We start from the raw sequence: 14,330 nt of genomic DNA on the forward strand, positions 1-14,330 counted from the left end.
GGTGGTGAAGTACTGGAATGGGTTACCTAGGGAGGTGGTGGAATCTCCATCCTTTACACTGGTCTACGCAAATAGCATACTGAAGTTGGCGTATCTTAGGTCGACCTACCTGGCTGTGAGGACGGCGGCAAGTCGACCGCTGCCACTCCCCATTGACTCCGCTTCCGCCTCTCGCGAGCTGGAGTTCCAGAGTCAACAGGGAGTGTGCTCGGGGATCGATTTATCGCGTCCAGATGAGATGCGATAAATCGATCCCTGATAGATTGATCACTACCCGTCGATCCAGCAGGTAGTGAAGGCCTGCCCTTAGAGGTTTTTAAGGCCCGGCTTGACAAAGCCTTGGCTGGGATGATTTTGTTGGTGTTGGTCCTGCTTCGAGCAGGGGAATGGATTAGATTGACCTCCTGAGGTCTCTTCCAACCCTAGTATTCTATGATTTTATGGGGTGGGGCAAGGGTGTTCGGTTTAGTGCAATTAGAAAGTTGGCAACCCTAATCCAAACCTGCAGAGCAACAAAGTTCACCGATCACTGCATCAAAAAGCAAGTTCAGAAATGTTGAAAGATGAATAGAAATGTACTTGTTAAATGTTTTCTTTAGTCTCTCTTCGTTACTTGCTTTTTCCTTTTGTTCCAGGTTTGCAAGATAATTTTCCTTTTGGACCACCTCCCATGTTATGATTTTTTGATCCAGGCTGTCTTGCAGATCTCTTTCTGTGGAAAAAGACATAAAAAACACACCTTTTATCAAAACACGTACGTGTGTTGGGGGGGGGGGGTTAAGACGTGTGTGTGTACAGGAAGGAAGGTTAGTGAGTTGCAGGTTTGCCATGCTAAAATTTGGGAGATAAATTGTGGATGTACTATGGCAGAAGTGTCAGGTTATAGTGTAAAGAATTGTGCCTTACCAGTTTTCCTTTAATTGCAAAGTTTAGAGTCATTTCTTCATTGTAAGGGTGTTGACCTTTCTAAAAAACTGTCTTTCCTTAGCCCAGATGTGACCTCATTCAAGACTGCTTTTATGAATGACCCAGGCTTACTGATGCACAAATACTGCAGTTCTAAGCTATTTACAAATATTTTAGGTTGGTTACTCATTGACTGTCAGACCTTACCGATGCTCCCCAAATAGCAGTGAAGGAAAAAGAAAGACTTCAACCAAGAGAGGAGTGAGCTGACTGGCAGTTAGAAATACAGGCAGGACAGTCAGAAGCCCAGTCCTTCATTTACTTATATGAGGTTTTACTTTAAAGGCAGGAAGCCCAGAAATACACAGAGGCTCAAAGGTGTTAGGGAGTAAGAGCAGAAAGGATCAAAAGAACTGGGAGGAAGCTTCTACAAAGAGAAAGTCTAAATGCCTTCCTTTAGTTCCTAACTCCTCTTCTTCTCGCTCTAATCCCATCTGTAAGGGGTTGACTCTTTGATTCCTTCTCCACTCCAGTCTGTCTTGAAGCACTTCCTCAAAGTCTGCAGCTAATCGAATCCTTTTGTATAACATCCAAGCCTCTAGTTACAGATCTTTCAACCCTTCCGTTACCCTCCATTTCTAAGTTTAACACCTTGTTTCCTATATAGTCTTATATGATCTTGTTTTCACATGTCCAAACCATCTAAGCCTGATTTCCTTCAGTTTTTCTGTATTTGGTACCACCTTTACGCTTTCCATAATTCCTTTGCTCCAAACATGGTCCGTCCTTGTAACTCCAGGCATCCATCTCAACATTTTCATTTCCACTGTATTCAAGATTTGCTCCGGTCTGTTCCTCAGTTGTGCAGCAGTCAGAGCCATACAAAGGCACAGGTCTAATTACCATCTTTTGGATCTTCACTTTGATAGATGTTCTCCTATTGCAGATAACTCTGCTCACTTCTCTCCGTTTGGTCCATGCATTTCCTGTTCTGTTTCTACTGCCATTATCCTGTACTACCAAACTTAGGTACTTCCCCAGCTCCTAACATCCTTTACAAACTCAACACCCTGCTCTTGATGTGTGAGTGCTGATCGCTTTAGCTGAAATTTATGTCAGGCTTTCTATTATAACCCCCGAACCGAACCCCCCGTTGCAATTTTAGCCATATAACCACCTGACAGTGAAACAATGGATACTAGTCTCTCTTGTATGGTTTGAGCATTGTTTTAAAGTAAAGAAACAATGTTTCAGTTACATTAACAGCAACAGAAAAGGAGGAGGAATCTGTTTTTTCAGGCTTGTTTAATATATAGTATTGCTATTTCAACAGTGGAATTTTGCATGCAGCCAGTTGTTAAATGTTTAGTCTTTTTATACAATGTCCATTTCCTTCCATGATTTAAATGGGATTTAACCTGTGGAGATCTGGGTTCAAATGCACTTTATTGTCTAGGCTATAATAATAATAATTAATTAATAAGCAGTATTCAAGCACTGCAAATAAAACATCATAAGCTCAGCCTCCTAATACTCAAATATAAATGCATTTATTTATTTGATTTATAAAGACAAATGGATGGCCATGGAAACCTCTGGGCAACTGGACATCCTTTAATTTCATAATAACATTTTAAATGCAGTGGACAGCTCACACAACTTCCACAAATGCCTGGGTAAAAAATGGACCTTGCAGCCTGCCTTGAGGGCTCACTTATCTGGGCTCTGGCCCACCAGGGGAAGGAGTGAATTCAAAAGAGAATTCTTGCAGAGAATGCTCTGCAAGCAGCCCCCTCCTGTTTGACAGAGCTCCAGCTACAGTGGCACTACTGACCTTGACTACAGCAGTACGCCAAAGGATGGGAGAGGTGGTCTCTCAGGGAGCCAGGTCCCAAAACAATTTAGAGCATAATAGGTCAACCCCAACACCTGGAATTCTACTCCAAAGCATATTGGCAACCTGCACAAATGGAATGAGGGGATTCTACTACAGAAGAAACATACTAAGATTATTAAATTGTATGCACTCTTTATTAATAGAGGACACTGCAAAATGAGCATTAGAAGCTGAAGTATAGTGAGTGCATATACAAATATCTACCTTTAAAAATAATAAAGATGCTACCATTTCTGGCAATGTTCCCTCTTTCGCTCTCTAATGGGAAATTCCACTGGAGACAGTAGAACCCATACATGGTTTTAAGGATGCCCCCCTTTACACTATTTGCTAAAATTCAGAAGCAGATTAATAACAGAAATAGCAGCTTATTCATTAAAATTCTCCAATTTAAAAACATTATTACCAGCCTATTTACTCACCTTTAAAAGTACAAATGTGGCCATTTAATTATATTGTAGAAAGAAAAGTTGATGCCTTGTGGAAAACTCTAAACCCTCTTATTTTAGAAGCGAGATTATAAATCATATGTATTCTCACACTGTTTATGACTAAAGACATATCAATGAAAACAGAAGCTTTTGTTTTTTGAAAGTTTATTTGCTCTCCTCTGTTTCTTATTCACCACCTGTGGTCAGGCTCCTCTGAATCACCTGGTTGCTAGCTGTTTGTTAACAACTCACCCAGATGTTCCTTTTTGTGCTCCATCTTTTTAAAGATTCTTTGGAGAATCAGATGCATGTGGCTAATAATGATAAATGGCGGTGCCAAGGCTGGACGGCCATGGTATTCCACAATCAGGTTGTAACGCTGAAATTTCCAGAAGATGTCTGCGTTGCCCTGAACAACTTGAAAAGTATAACTTTAATCAAACAAAAAAAAGTTTGTTAAACTTTCCCCCCCATAATCCTAAAATTCATTACTAAAAAATCAAAAGTATCATTTTCCCTTCAGTCTGAGTGAATGCCACCCCACTGCCATCACTCTCTCGTCGTTCCTCTTTAAAATAAAAGATAAAGTATGTGCACCTCATTAGAGATTACATTATTTGCAGTAATTGCCTTCAGACAGTAGACAATAAGACACAAGCCTTTTTAAAGGTGGTAACTGCAGTTTGCCAGAGTAAGGGTGTGGCCTGGTCTACACTTAAAAGTTAGCTTGGTATAACTATGTCGGTCAGGGCCGCGAAAAATTCACATCCCACAGCTATGTCAACCTAACTTTTAAGTGTAGACCAAACCTATATCAGGCAACCATACTGAGCCAGATCTTCAGCTGGTGTAAATCAGCACAGATCCATTGACTTCAAGGGACTATGTCGGCCCCTAAACCAGTCAAGGGATTCCCCTATGAGAGGATCCTCTAGGGGCAAGTCTGCCAGGTTTACAGCTGCTTTCACCTGCAGATTTGTATATATGTAGATTTTAGCTGATTTTTTTTGGTAAAAAGGAGACCGTTTCTTTTGTTTTTTTCCTTTGAGGGAGATAGTGAAAGGGGGAGGGGAAATTAAAACCTGTGTGATCATAAAAGGACAAACTGAAGATTACCACTAATTAGTAAAATTGCTAATAGAGCCAAAATGCTTAGATAAGCATTTATGTATATGTATGCATGCATTCTTAATAACCCTTCTCTTCCCACCCCACAATCCCCATCTCAGAATTAATTAATTGACACTTGCCTGAACATTGCAATCAGGAGATTCATAAGTAGCACATTGGTGACCAATAAGAAAATGACCAACAGAAGTATGACAAGCCAGTTGGCATAGGTATTAGAACATAATGGTGAATTTTCTTGTGGACTCTTCAGGGTAGAGGTACAGTTCTGAAGACGCATGCGAGATGCTGCAATGGCGGGAGGTAGGAGGAAATAAAACAGTAGTTTTATACGTCTACATTGCAATTTAAGCTGTAATTGTAGCGTGGGTAGGTATACCCACACTAGCTTTAACTGAGCTAGTACAAATAGCACAAGCAGTGAAGATACTGTGGCACAAAGCCTGGTGCAAGGTTGGAACTTGAGTTACGTATCCAGCATCCCTGGTGGGCTTGTTCATCCCATGCAGATTTAATTTATGCCACCAGATCTTCACTATAATTGTCACCTGTGCAAGCCAGATTAAAGCTAGCATGGGTTTTCTTACCCCTACAACTATACCTTAAATGGCAGGGTGGACATAGTGTGTTCTGCTGCCATGTTTAATCATTAAAATGGTCATGACAGCCTCTCAGTTTGTTTGCCATCAAGCTGATGGATTTTGCTCAAGAATTTAACATTATGCTTGAAGTTCGAGGTACTATATGTCATAGATAAGAAGAGTGTGAACAACGACTGAATTAGCATCCCTTAACCTGTCTTCTTTTAAGAATGAGAAACTCAGACAACAAACAATGCATTTTCTGTTAAGATACAAATCAAAAGCAGTGACTATTGATTACTTAATATGAGATATGATCTCTACTAGATGTAACCACCTGCGGAAACTCATTCTGAATGTATCAGGTTTACTAGACTTCAAGCCCCACTGAGGGCGCTTACACCAAGAGCCAGGTTTGTAGCTTCAGCTCTTAGAAGAATGACTCTCTACTGCTTGAGCTACAGGAATAATTCCTTCATCTGAAAGCAGCAGATGACTCAACTTTTTAGGTGGACTAGAGGGTAACAAAGAGCCAATGTTTCTAGTGTGGGTTCAATATACACATCCATAATGTGCCTTTACTTTAGAAATGTGAGGGATATGCAGCTACAGCAGGACTTAATTGTCAGAGTTACAGATCTTTGCTGCTCCTCCAGTGCCAAGATGGCCTTCACAACTGGCCATTAGGAGATGTCCAAAAAGAGGTTTTCAGAGTCTACTGAGGCCTATTGACTATTCTCTTCATCTTAAACAAACCCCCTCTGAGTGCCTCAGCAATGTTTACCACCTTGGAATTTTGCCTTTCAGGAAAATGTGCTTGAAGCTCTTTTGTTATTTATTGAACATCTAAGCAAGTTCTCAAACTTCAATTTTCTTTCAGGAATCCTGCAAATAGATACGTGCACTTGACATTTCTATCATCCCCAGCCTGTCCTTTAAATCTTCTAATCTCTTATCAATTAGTTTTGAGTTACTTTTAGCAGCTGTGATCTCCCACACTCTTGCCTCCTAGCTGGCACCTCTTGGGTATGCATTTAACAAGAGAGAACTCTCCACAGGAACTTGCTGTCTTGACTTTCATGCTGTCTCTGACAGCTTCTCCAAGACATCATTTCATCTGCTAATAAACAGAGTGAATGTGAGGAAAGGCTGGCTTGCTTTGTTTATTCCATTATACCTCTTGGATCACTCTCTATTTACTCATGCTTGATTTGGATTTAAATATTGTTAATGTTTGGCACTGCTGAGAATGAGGATTCTGTAGCATTCGATCAGACTTCCTTAGAATATGGCCTACTCTGGATTTACTCTGTTTCTCCATGGGTAATGTCACAATAGTGCTCTTATGTTCATGTACTTCTATTTCTGGTAGGTCAATTGGTTTGTTTTTGTATATTGTTTGAAATGCCTGACCATATAGCTACCAGCCTCATTCAATTTTGGATAATTCACTGTGAACGTAAGGTGGTGCTGCCTCCTGATTGTGACTTTGAAGTACAAGAACTTGTCTACATGCAAGTAGTTGCACTGGTTTAACTAAAGCTGTGATTTTTCTTAAAGTTGATTTAGTTAAACTGGTGCAAAAGGTTGTGTAAATGCTCTGATTTCAGCTTACACTAGGCTTATTTGGGTTTAGGTTAAGTCAATTAGGAACAGGTTTAATGAAATAAGTCATTGAAATAAGGTATCAACCCAAGGGTTTGCACCAGTTTAACTAAGGGTATGTCTATGCTACCCGCTGGATCGGCAGGCAGCGTCTAGATGCGATAAATCGACCCCCGAGCGCTCTCCTGTCGACTCCTGTACTCCACTGCCGTGAGAGGTGCAGGCAGAGTCAACGGGGGAGCGGCAGCAGTCGACTCACCGCAGTGAAGACACCACAGTGAGTAGATCTAAGTACGTCGACTTTAGTTACGTTATTCAGGTAGCTGAAGTTGCATAGCTTAGATTGATTCCCTCCCCGCACAGTGTAGACCAGGCTTAACTCAGTTTAACTGTGTAGACAAGACCTGCATTGATGCTGCAGCACAACTTGACAATATACATTATAACATCCAGATATTGCAGTGCAAAATGTCATTACATCATAACATGCAGACTTTTTCCTATAGGACAAAGATAAGAAAGTGACAACCCCAGTATGGATACCCGTGCTCTGATTAATGGTACTTATTCTATGGTAGTCTGATCAGTTAAAAAACAATTTCTCACTGTCTATTTCATCCAGTGGAATCTGCCCAAATATCTGAAGGTAGGGACGATAAAGCACCCTTCTGAATATCCATTCCACTCGGCTGTCATCAGGATGGAGTAAGGCTTGAGTTGTCACACCATAGGCAATAAGCCACACACTCAGGAAAAAGAGAAAGAAGAAAACATCCTTCATCTAAAGGAGAGAAAAAAATGTTGACTGAAATTAATATACAGAGCAGGCAGAAAGTTTCTCTCGTTTCTTTAAGAGCCTATTTTTTGAGGTGGAATGAGAGAAATTGTTGTGCACATTTTCCTTTTTAACCCTCTGCCATCATACTATTCTTGTTTTGTGATCAAGATTCCCCTTTGTGACCTCTTTGCTGACCATTCGAGCTAAAGGCATGTTTTAATTCAGACTCTTACCCTTACGTGATTAAAAATGTGCCTTATTGAGGTTTTCAAACACAGGTTCTCTGTGAGATTTTGCAGTAGGATTGACAGCCTTGCTGAAAACAGGATAACCTGAATCATAGAATATCAGGGTTGGAAGGGACCTCAGGAGGTCATCTAGTCCAACCCCCTGCTCAAAGCAGAACCAATCCCCAATTAAATCATCCCAGCCAGGGCTTTGTCAAGCCTGATCTTAAAAACCTCAAAGGAAGGAGATTCCACCCCCACCAAAGGTCTATCTAGCCCAGTATGCTGTCTTCCGACAGTGGCCAATGCCAGGTGCCCCAGAGGGAATGAACAGAACAAGCAATTATCAAGTGATCTATCCCCTGTTGCCCATTCCCAGCTTCTGGCAAACAGAGGCTAGGAACACCATCCCTGCCTATCCTGGCTAATAGCTATTGATGAACCTATCCTCCATGAATGTATCTACTTCCTTTTTGAACCCTATTATAGTCTTGGCCTTCACAACATCCTCTGGCAAGGAGTTCCAGAGGTTGACTGGGTGTTGTGTGAAAAAATACTTCCTTTTGTTTGGTTTAAACCTGCTACCTATTAATTTCATTTGGTGACTGTAGATTCATTTTAATTAGATTTTATGATTGGACAGCTAGCTGAAAGCCTAGGTATTTTAATCCTGCAGGAGATCATTTGAAATTCCAGTTAGTAAAACAGACAAGAGATAGTGGGAGTATCTCAGACTTTTGCCAATTTACTTTGTGGTCTGAGATCATTCCAAATTTGTCTATACATGGGGACTGTGATGTCGCAGTTGCTAAAAAGGAGCAGTCAATGATCTGGAAATATTTCTTTGTGATCTTCATTTGCTATTTGAATTTCATTAAATAACTGGATTTGCCCTATTTTAGAAACCACTAGTGCTACAGCAAGATGAAAAAGGAGTTAATAGGCAGTTTTGGCTTGCCTTTTTCTATTCAAGGGGAAAAGTCTGATGTTATCCCATTTGATATACCTTTGTAGCCAATATCATTTAGTGAAATACAGTTCTCTTTCTTTGATGTAGTGCTCAGTCCTGTACCACTGAAGATATTGGGAGTTTTTCGCATTGACTTGGATTGGGAGCAGGATTAAGTTCATATTTTATGGCCTTCTCTAGACTAGAGCTTTTGTTCACTTTGTAAAATGTTAATTGATTGTGTGACTTAACACAATGATAAATTAGGGCTGTTGATTAATCGCAGTTAACTCGTGCAATTAACTAAAAAAAATTAATTGCAATAAAAAAATTAATTGTAATTAATCACAGTTTAAACTGCATTTTTAAACAATAGAATACCAATTGAAATTTATTAAATATTTTTGGATGTTTTTCTACATTTTCAAATATATTGATTTCAATTACAACACAATACAAAGTGCACACTGCTTACTTTATATTATTTTTATTACAAATATTTGCACTGTAAAAATGATAAACAAAAGAAATAATATTTTTCAATTCGCCTCCTACAAGTACTAGAGTGCAATCTCTTTACTGTGAAAATGTAACGTACAAATGTAGAATTTTTTTTGGTTACATAACTGCACTCAAACAAAACAATGCAAAACTTTAAAGCCTACAAGCCACTCAGTCCTACTTCTTGTTCAGCCAACTGCTAAGAGAAACAAGTTTATTTACATTTCCAGGAGATAATGCTGCCTGCTTTTTATTTACAATGTCACCTGAAAGTGAGAAGAAAAGGAGTACATGTGGCACCTTAGAGACTAACCAATTTATTTGAGCATAAGCTTTGTAGCTCACGAAAGCTTATGCTCAAATAAATTGGTTAGTCTCTAAGGTGCCACAAGTACTCCTTTTCTTTTTGCGAATACAGACTAACACGGCTGTTACTCTGAAACCTGAAAGTGAGAGGCATTCACATGGGACTTTTGTAGCCAGCATTGCAAGGTATTTACATGACAGATATGCTAAACATTCATATGCCCCTTCATGCTTTGGCCACCATTCCAAAGAACATGCTTCCATGCTGATGATGCTCGTTATAAAATAATTCATTAATTAAATTTGTGACTGAACTCCTTGGGGGAGAATTGTATGTCTCCGGCTCTTTTACCCGCATTCTGCCATATATTTCATGTTATAGTAGTCTCGGATGATAACTCAGCACATGTTGTTCATTTTAAGATCACTTTCACTGCAGATTTGACAAAACGAAAAGAAGGTACCAATGTGAGGTTGCTAAAGATAACTACAGCACTCGACCCAAGGTTTAAGAATCTGAAGTGCCTTCCAAAGTCTGAGAGGGACAAGGTGTGGAGCATGCTTTCAGAAGTCTTAAAAAAGCAACACTCCAATGTGGAAACTACAGAACCCGAACCGCCAGAAGAGAAAATCAACCTTCTGTTGGTGGCATCTGACTCAGAACATAAAAATGAACATGTGTCGGTCTGCATTGCTTTGGATTGTTATCGAGCAGAACCCATCAGTAGGGCGGAAGCGTGAAGGGACATATGAATCTTTAGTACATCTGGCACGTAAATATCTTGTGACGCTGGCCAGAACAGTGCCATGAGAACACCTGTTCTCACTTTCAGGTGACATTGTGAAGAAGAAGTGGGCAGCATTATCTCCTGCAAATATAACCAAAATTGTTTGTCTGAGTGATTGGCTGAACAAGAAATAGGACTGAGTGGACTTGTAGGCTCAAAAGTTTTACGTTGTTTTATTTTTGAATGCAGTTATTTTTTGTACATAATTCTACATTTGTAAGTTCAACTTTCCATGATAAAGAGATTGAATGCAGTACTTGTATGAGGTGAATTGAAAAATACTATTTCTTTTGGGTTTTTTTTAGAGTAAATATAAAGTGAGCATTGTACACTTTGTATTCTGTGTTGTAATTGAAATCAATATATTTGAAAATGTAGAAAACATCCACAAATATTTAAATAAATGGTATTCTATTATTGTTTTACAGTGTGATAAATCACGTGATTAATTTTTTTTAATTGCTTGACAGCTCTATTATAAATGTAGTAAACCCTGCACAAACACTTGTTCATAGTGATGGTTTAGCCTAGTGCTCAGCCTGGAGGAGGTGGGAGCTGCAGCTGTAAGTTACTCACTTGCATTCTGTAAGCATAATTTGCAATAAAAACCTATGAGTACTGTGTATGTGATACTACACAAGCATGAATACATGGTTTTCATTTATCCTCTTGGTATTTCAAGCAATGGGACATAAGTGTTCCAGTTATTCCACTGGTGCACAGATGTGAACAGTCTGGTAGCTTTTAAGTTTATTAATCTTAAGCCTTGTCTAGAATAGAGTTTCTGCTGAGCCCTAGGGTGAGCTAGGATGGGAAACAAATGTTTGTACATGGCTATATTAGTATTTGCAGTCAGATTAACTCCATGTTAATTATTAACATGTGCTGTTTGACCTATATGATTAACATACCCAAATAAAAATCACCAAACTGTTCAAGTCTGTACCCACATGTGGTAACTGGAACTCTTGTACATTTCCTGCAGCTGTAGGGTAGTAAATGAAAACACTGTATCAACACTTCTGCCTTATAAACACATTTTCATTATAAATTATGGTTAGAAAGCAGCTCCTACCTCTGCCAGGCACTAACCCAGATTATCTCTACAGAGCTATGTGCCTCCCTGCCACTGACATAATGGTAGAGTTCTTCTGTAACTGGCTTGTCTCCCATTTCAGATTCTTTGCTCCAAAAGAACACAGGCCGAGCTCCTCAAAAGTATATAAACACCAAACTCACATTGAAATCAACAGGACTCAGAAGCCAAAATACCTCTGAGGATTGGAGCCCCAACTCCTGAACCAGACAAGCAGTTATGTTTAAACCGAAAGGGAACAAGAAAAGAGAGACCAGGACAGTGGGGAAGGAGAAAGAAATGGCAATCTCACTGCACAGCCTCCCAAATTGTAAAGGAGTAAAGCAGGGTAGAACAAAGAAGAAAGAAACAAAGGGCTCGATTAACAGTTGCCCTGCACTTTTGTATAATCACTTACAGCTGTGCTAACTGGGTGTAAAATGCATTGGGGTAAATGACTATACCAGGTGCAAGGCAATGCTGAATTGGATCCAAAATGTATGTGCTACAGACCTCTTTGAGAGGAGCAACATCTGGCTGATAATAACTCTTAATGATGCTACAATATAAGCCAAACTAGAGCACTTTAAAAAAGAAGAGTTATACACTGACTTCCTTAAAATTATAATGCTCAAATTTTTGTTTTGTTTGTTTCACTGCAGAATCCTCAAGAATTTCTCTTTGGGAGAGCTCATACTCACCATTCTTTCCACAATTATGATCTTTGGCCCTAGTTGCTTGTGAATGGCAAAAATATGTATCAGTCTCAGAGCGAACACCATGAAATCAATGGCAAGTACTGTACGGCCGGCTTGAAATGTTGAGTTCAGCATTCTGCAAAACAGACCGAATGAAACAGTCTCAAACACCACCCAGATACCTTGTTTATAGAGTTATACATGTTGATTCAATGTAGAATCCAGGCAAGGGAAGGATGTGTGCTTAGGGCTTGTATCTCACATGAGCCACAAACATCCCACTGTAAAAAGAATGTAACATCTGCCAATGAGAAGCACCCAGCCACTGCAGGAACACCAGCCTCCCCATGTCAGCTGTGTGAGGCCATATAAACCACTAGGACTACAGAGAGGTGAGACAAGTGAGTACATTGATTTGATGTTGTCTCAAAGAGGAAATGATGTTTCCCTGTGCAAGTGTTTCTATGTGCCAGATACGTTTTTCTGTAGTCTGTGTGACAGCCTCTTTAGCCCAGTGGAAGTTTAGAGCTCACAGAGGGGTGCTTTCAGCCCAACTTACCACCAATATAGACGCTACTGTCTCAAAACTGATGAAAAATAAAAGCCACCAGAGCCTTCCCTCAGATGCATGCATGAGCCTCCCATAGACTGTGGCAGGAATAGTTTAGGGGAGAGGGATAGCTTGGTGGTTTGAGCATTGGCCTGCTAAACCCAGAGTTGTGAGTTCAATCCTTTTGAGGGGGCCATTTAGGGATCTGGGGCAAAAATTGGGGATTGGTCCTGCTTTGAGCAGGGGGTTGGACTAGATGATCTCCTGAGGTCCCGTCCAACCCTGATATTCTATGATCCCTTGTTATAGTACATGCCTACCTGGCTTCATATTAGAGATATCTGACCATGTCACATGAAACAGATACAGGGGCAAAACTCTTGAAAGATACCAACCTGCAGGTCACTCCAATTATAAACAGAAAGATGGCCACCATATCACACTTATTCCAGTTATCCTCCACATACAGTTTAAATTTCTTAATTAAATTCATGTCTTCATCTGTAAAGAAACTCTGCAAGGGAGCAACAATTGTCCGTGTTAGCTTGCCAGCTCTTGTGATTTTAGTGTGAGTCCTGTGATGTTTGCTGTTTTTCTGCAAGCCCCAGCTCCTCAAGTCAAGTGATTACATGAGCATCTCAGCTTTTTCTTTTTTTAAAAAAAGAAGGTATGTTTCTGACCCCCATGGTAATAGAGAAAAGCTTGAAAACATGACCCAGCTGCACACTAGAAGCTCGAGCCCCAGAAAGTAAATGAAAATAACCCAACATTTATTATTTTTAAAAAAAATCATGATATTTAAGTTAATCTTATTAGTTTTTTGGAGGCTGACTCATAATTTTTTTCAGCACTGGGGGTTGGCCATATCTGTTTCTGTTTTATAAAAATCTTTTCAATCAGACTGATCTCAATTTCCAGGTATGGCACCTAAACAGCGTATTTAAACCCTGGATGCTTAAACTGCCACTAACTAGCTTTGAGCATTCAGACAGCAGTTGGTTCTCTTACTTAGGTGTCCATGTCTACAACATTGGGCTCTTGATGTTTTACGGATGTATTACAAACAATCCTCAGCCCAAACATCCTCTCTGATCACCTCAGTGTGACAGGATACAACAGTCCGACATAACCTCTGTAAAATATGCTCATCTGATTTGTGACAAATTGGTGGCTACCCTCTGAGCTTTCACCATGTTGCAAGCCCTGGCTGTTCAGAACTTCCTAGTAAAAGTGGGGCTATAACCCTTATCCTCATACTTCAGGAGCACTGGCCCCCTACTTCTTGAGCTAAAGGAGAAGGCCCACTAATTCTTTTAGGGTCAGGGTCTATGACAACAAGGTAAGCAGTCCAGGTACTCCCCGATAGAGGCCATTTGTGTATATACAAACTAGGCAGTTCCCTACAGTATTGTGGACACACCATTTCAGCTGCTAAACCAGGCAGCTGAAGATATTCTAAAAACAATTGCAAGATTAATGGAGAAATCTTTAAAAAATCTAAACATAGCCTAACGGACTGAACTGAAAAGCATTTTAGAAAAACAAAAGTTAAACTGTTTAAGAGGCAAACTCATTAACCTCTTCACTCCTGAATATATATAAAATTCTGGAGGAAGTGGGAGGCAAAACAGTGGTAGATGGGATCGCTCCATGAGGAGGAAGTAGGGCGGATTAGCCATTCGGCGGGAACGGAGCTTGGTTGTGGTGAGTGGAGCTGTATAGGCAAACAGATAGCTGTTAGACCAGAGGAAGGACTCACCAAACCCAGAGCATCAGCAAACTACCTAGAATATTGGTAGCTGCTGGAGCTTCTCCTGGAAGAACAAGTGTAGAGCTGCAGCTCTGTGTGATGGAGGACCGGCATGTCAGCTGGGTGTATGTGAGGAGGAAATACACAGGCTGCTCTGGGT

At 40.2% G+C, this 14,330-nt stretch overlaps 1 protein-coding gene across 1 annotated transcript in view; it reads right to left on the bottom strand.

The window, feature by feature from the left end:
* TRPM5 (transient receptor potential cation channel subfamily M member 5) overlaps positions 1 to 14,330 on the bottom strand; it is a 71,338-nt gene that overhangs the window by 6,102 nt on the left and 50,906 nt on the right. The window contains 6 exon segments of the mRNA XM_074956665.1: positions 580 to 712; positions 3,487 to 3,665; positions 4,485 to 4,650; positions 7,155 to 7,329; positions 11,874 to 12,006; positions 12,816 to 12,934. Coding sequence (XP_074812766.1) covers positions 580 to 712; positions 3,487 to 3,665; positions 4,485 to 4,650; positions 7,155 to 7,329; positions 11,874 to 12,006; positions 12,816 to 12,934 — 905 coding nt within the window.

The sequence above is a fragment of the Natator depressus genome, chromosome 6, assembly GCF_965152275.1.
Source record: "Natator depressus isolate rNatDep1 chromosome 6, rNatDep2.hap1, whole genome shotgun sequence".
Taxonomy (NCBI): domain Eukaryota; kingdom Metazoa; phylum Chordata; order Testudines; family Cheloniidae; genus Natator; species Natator depressus.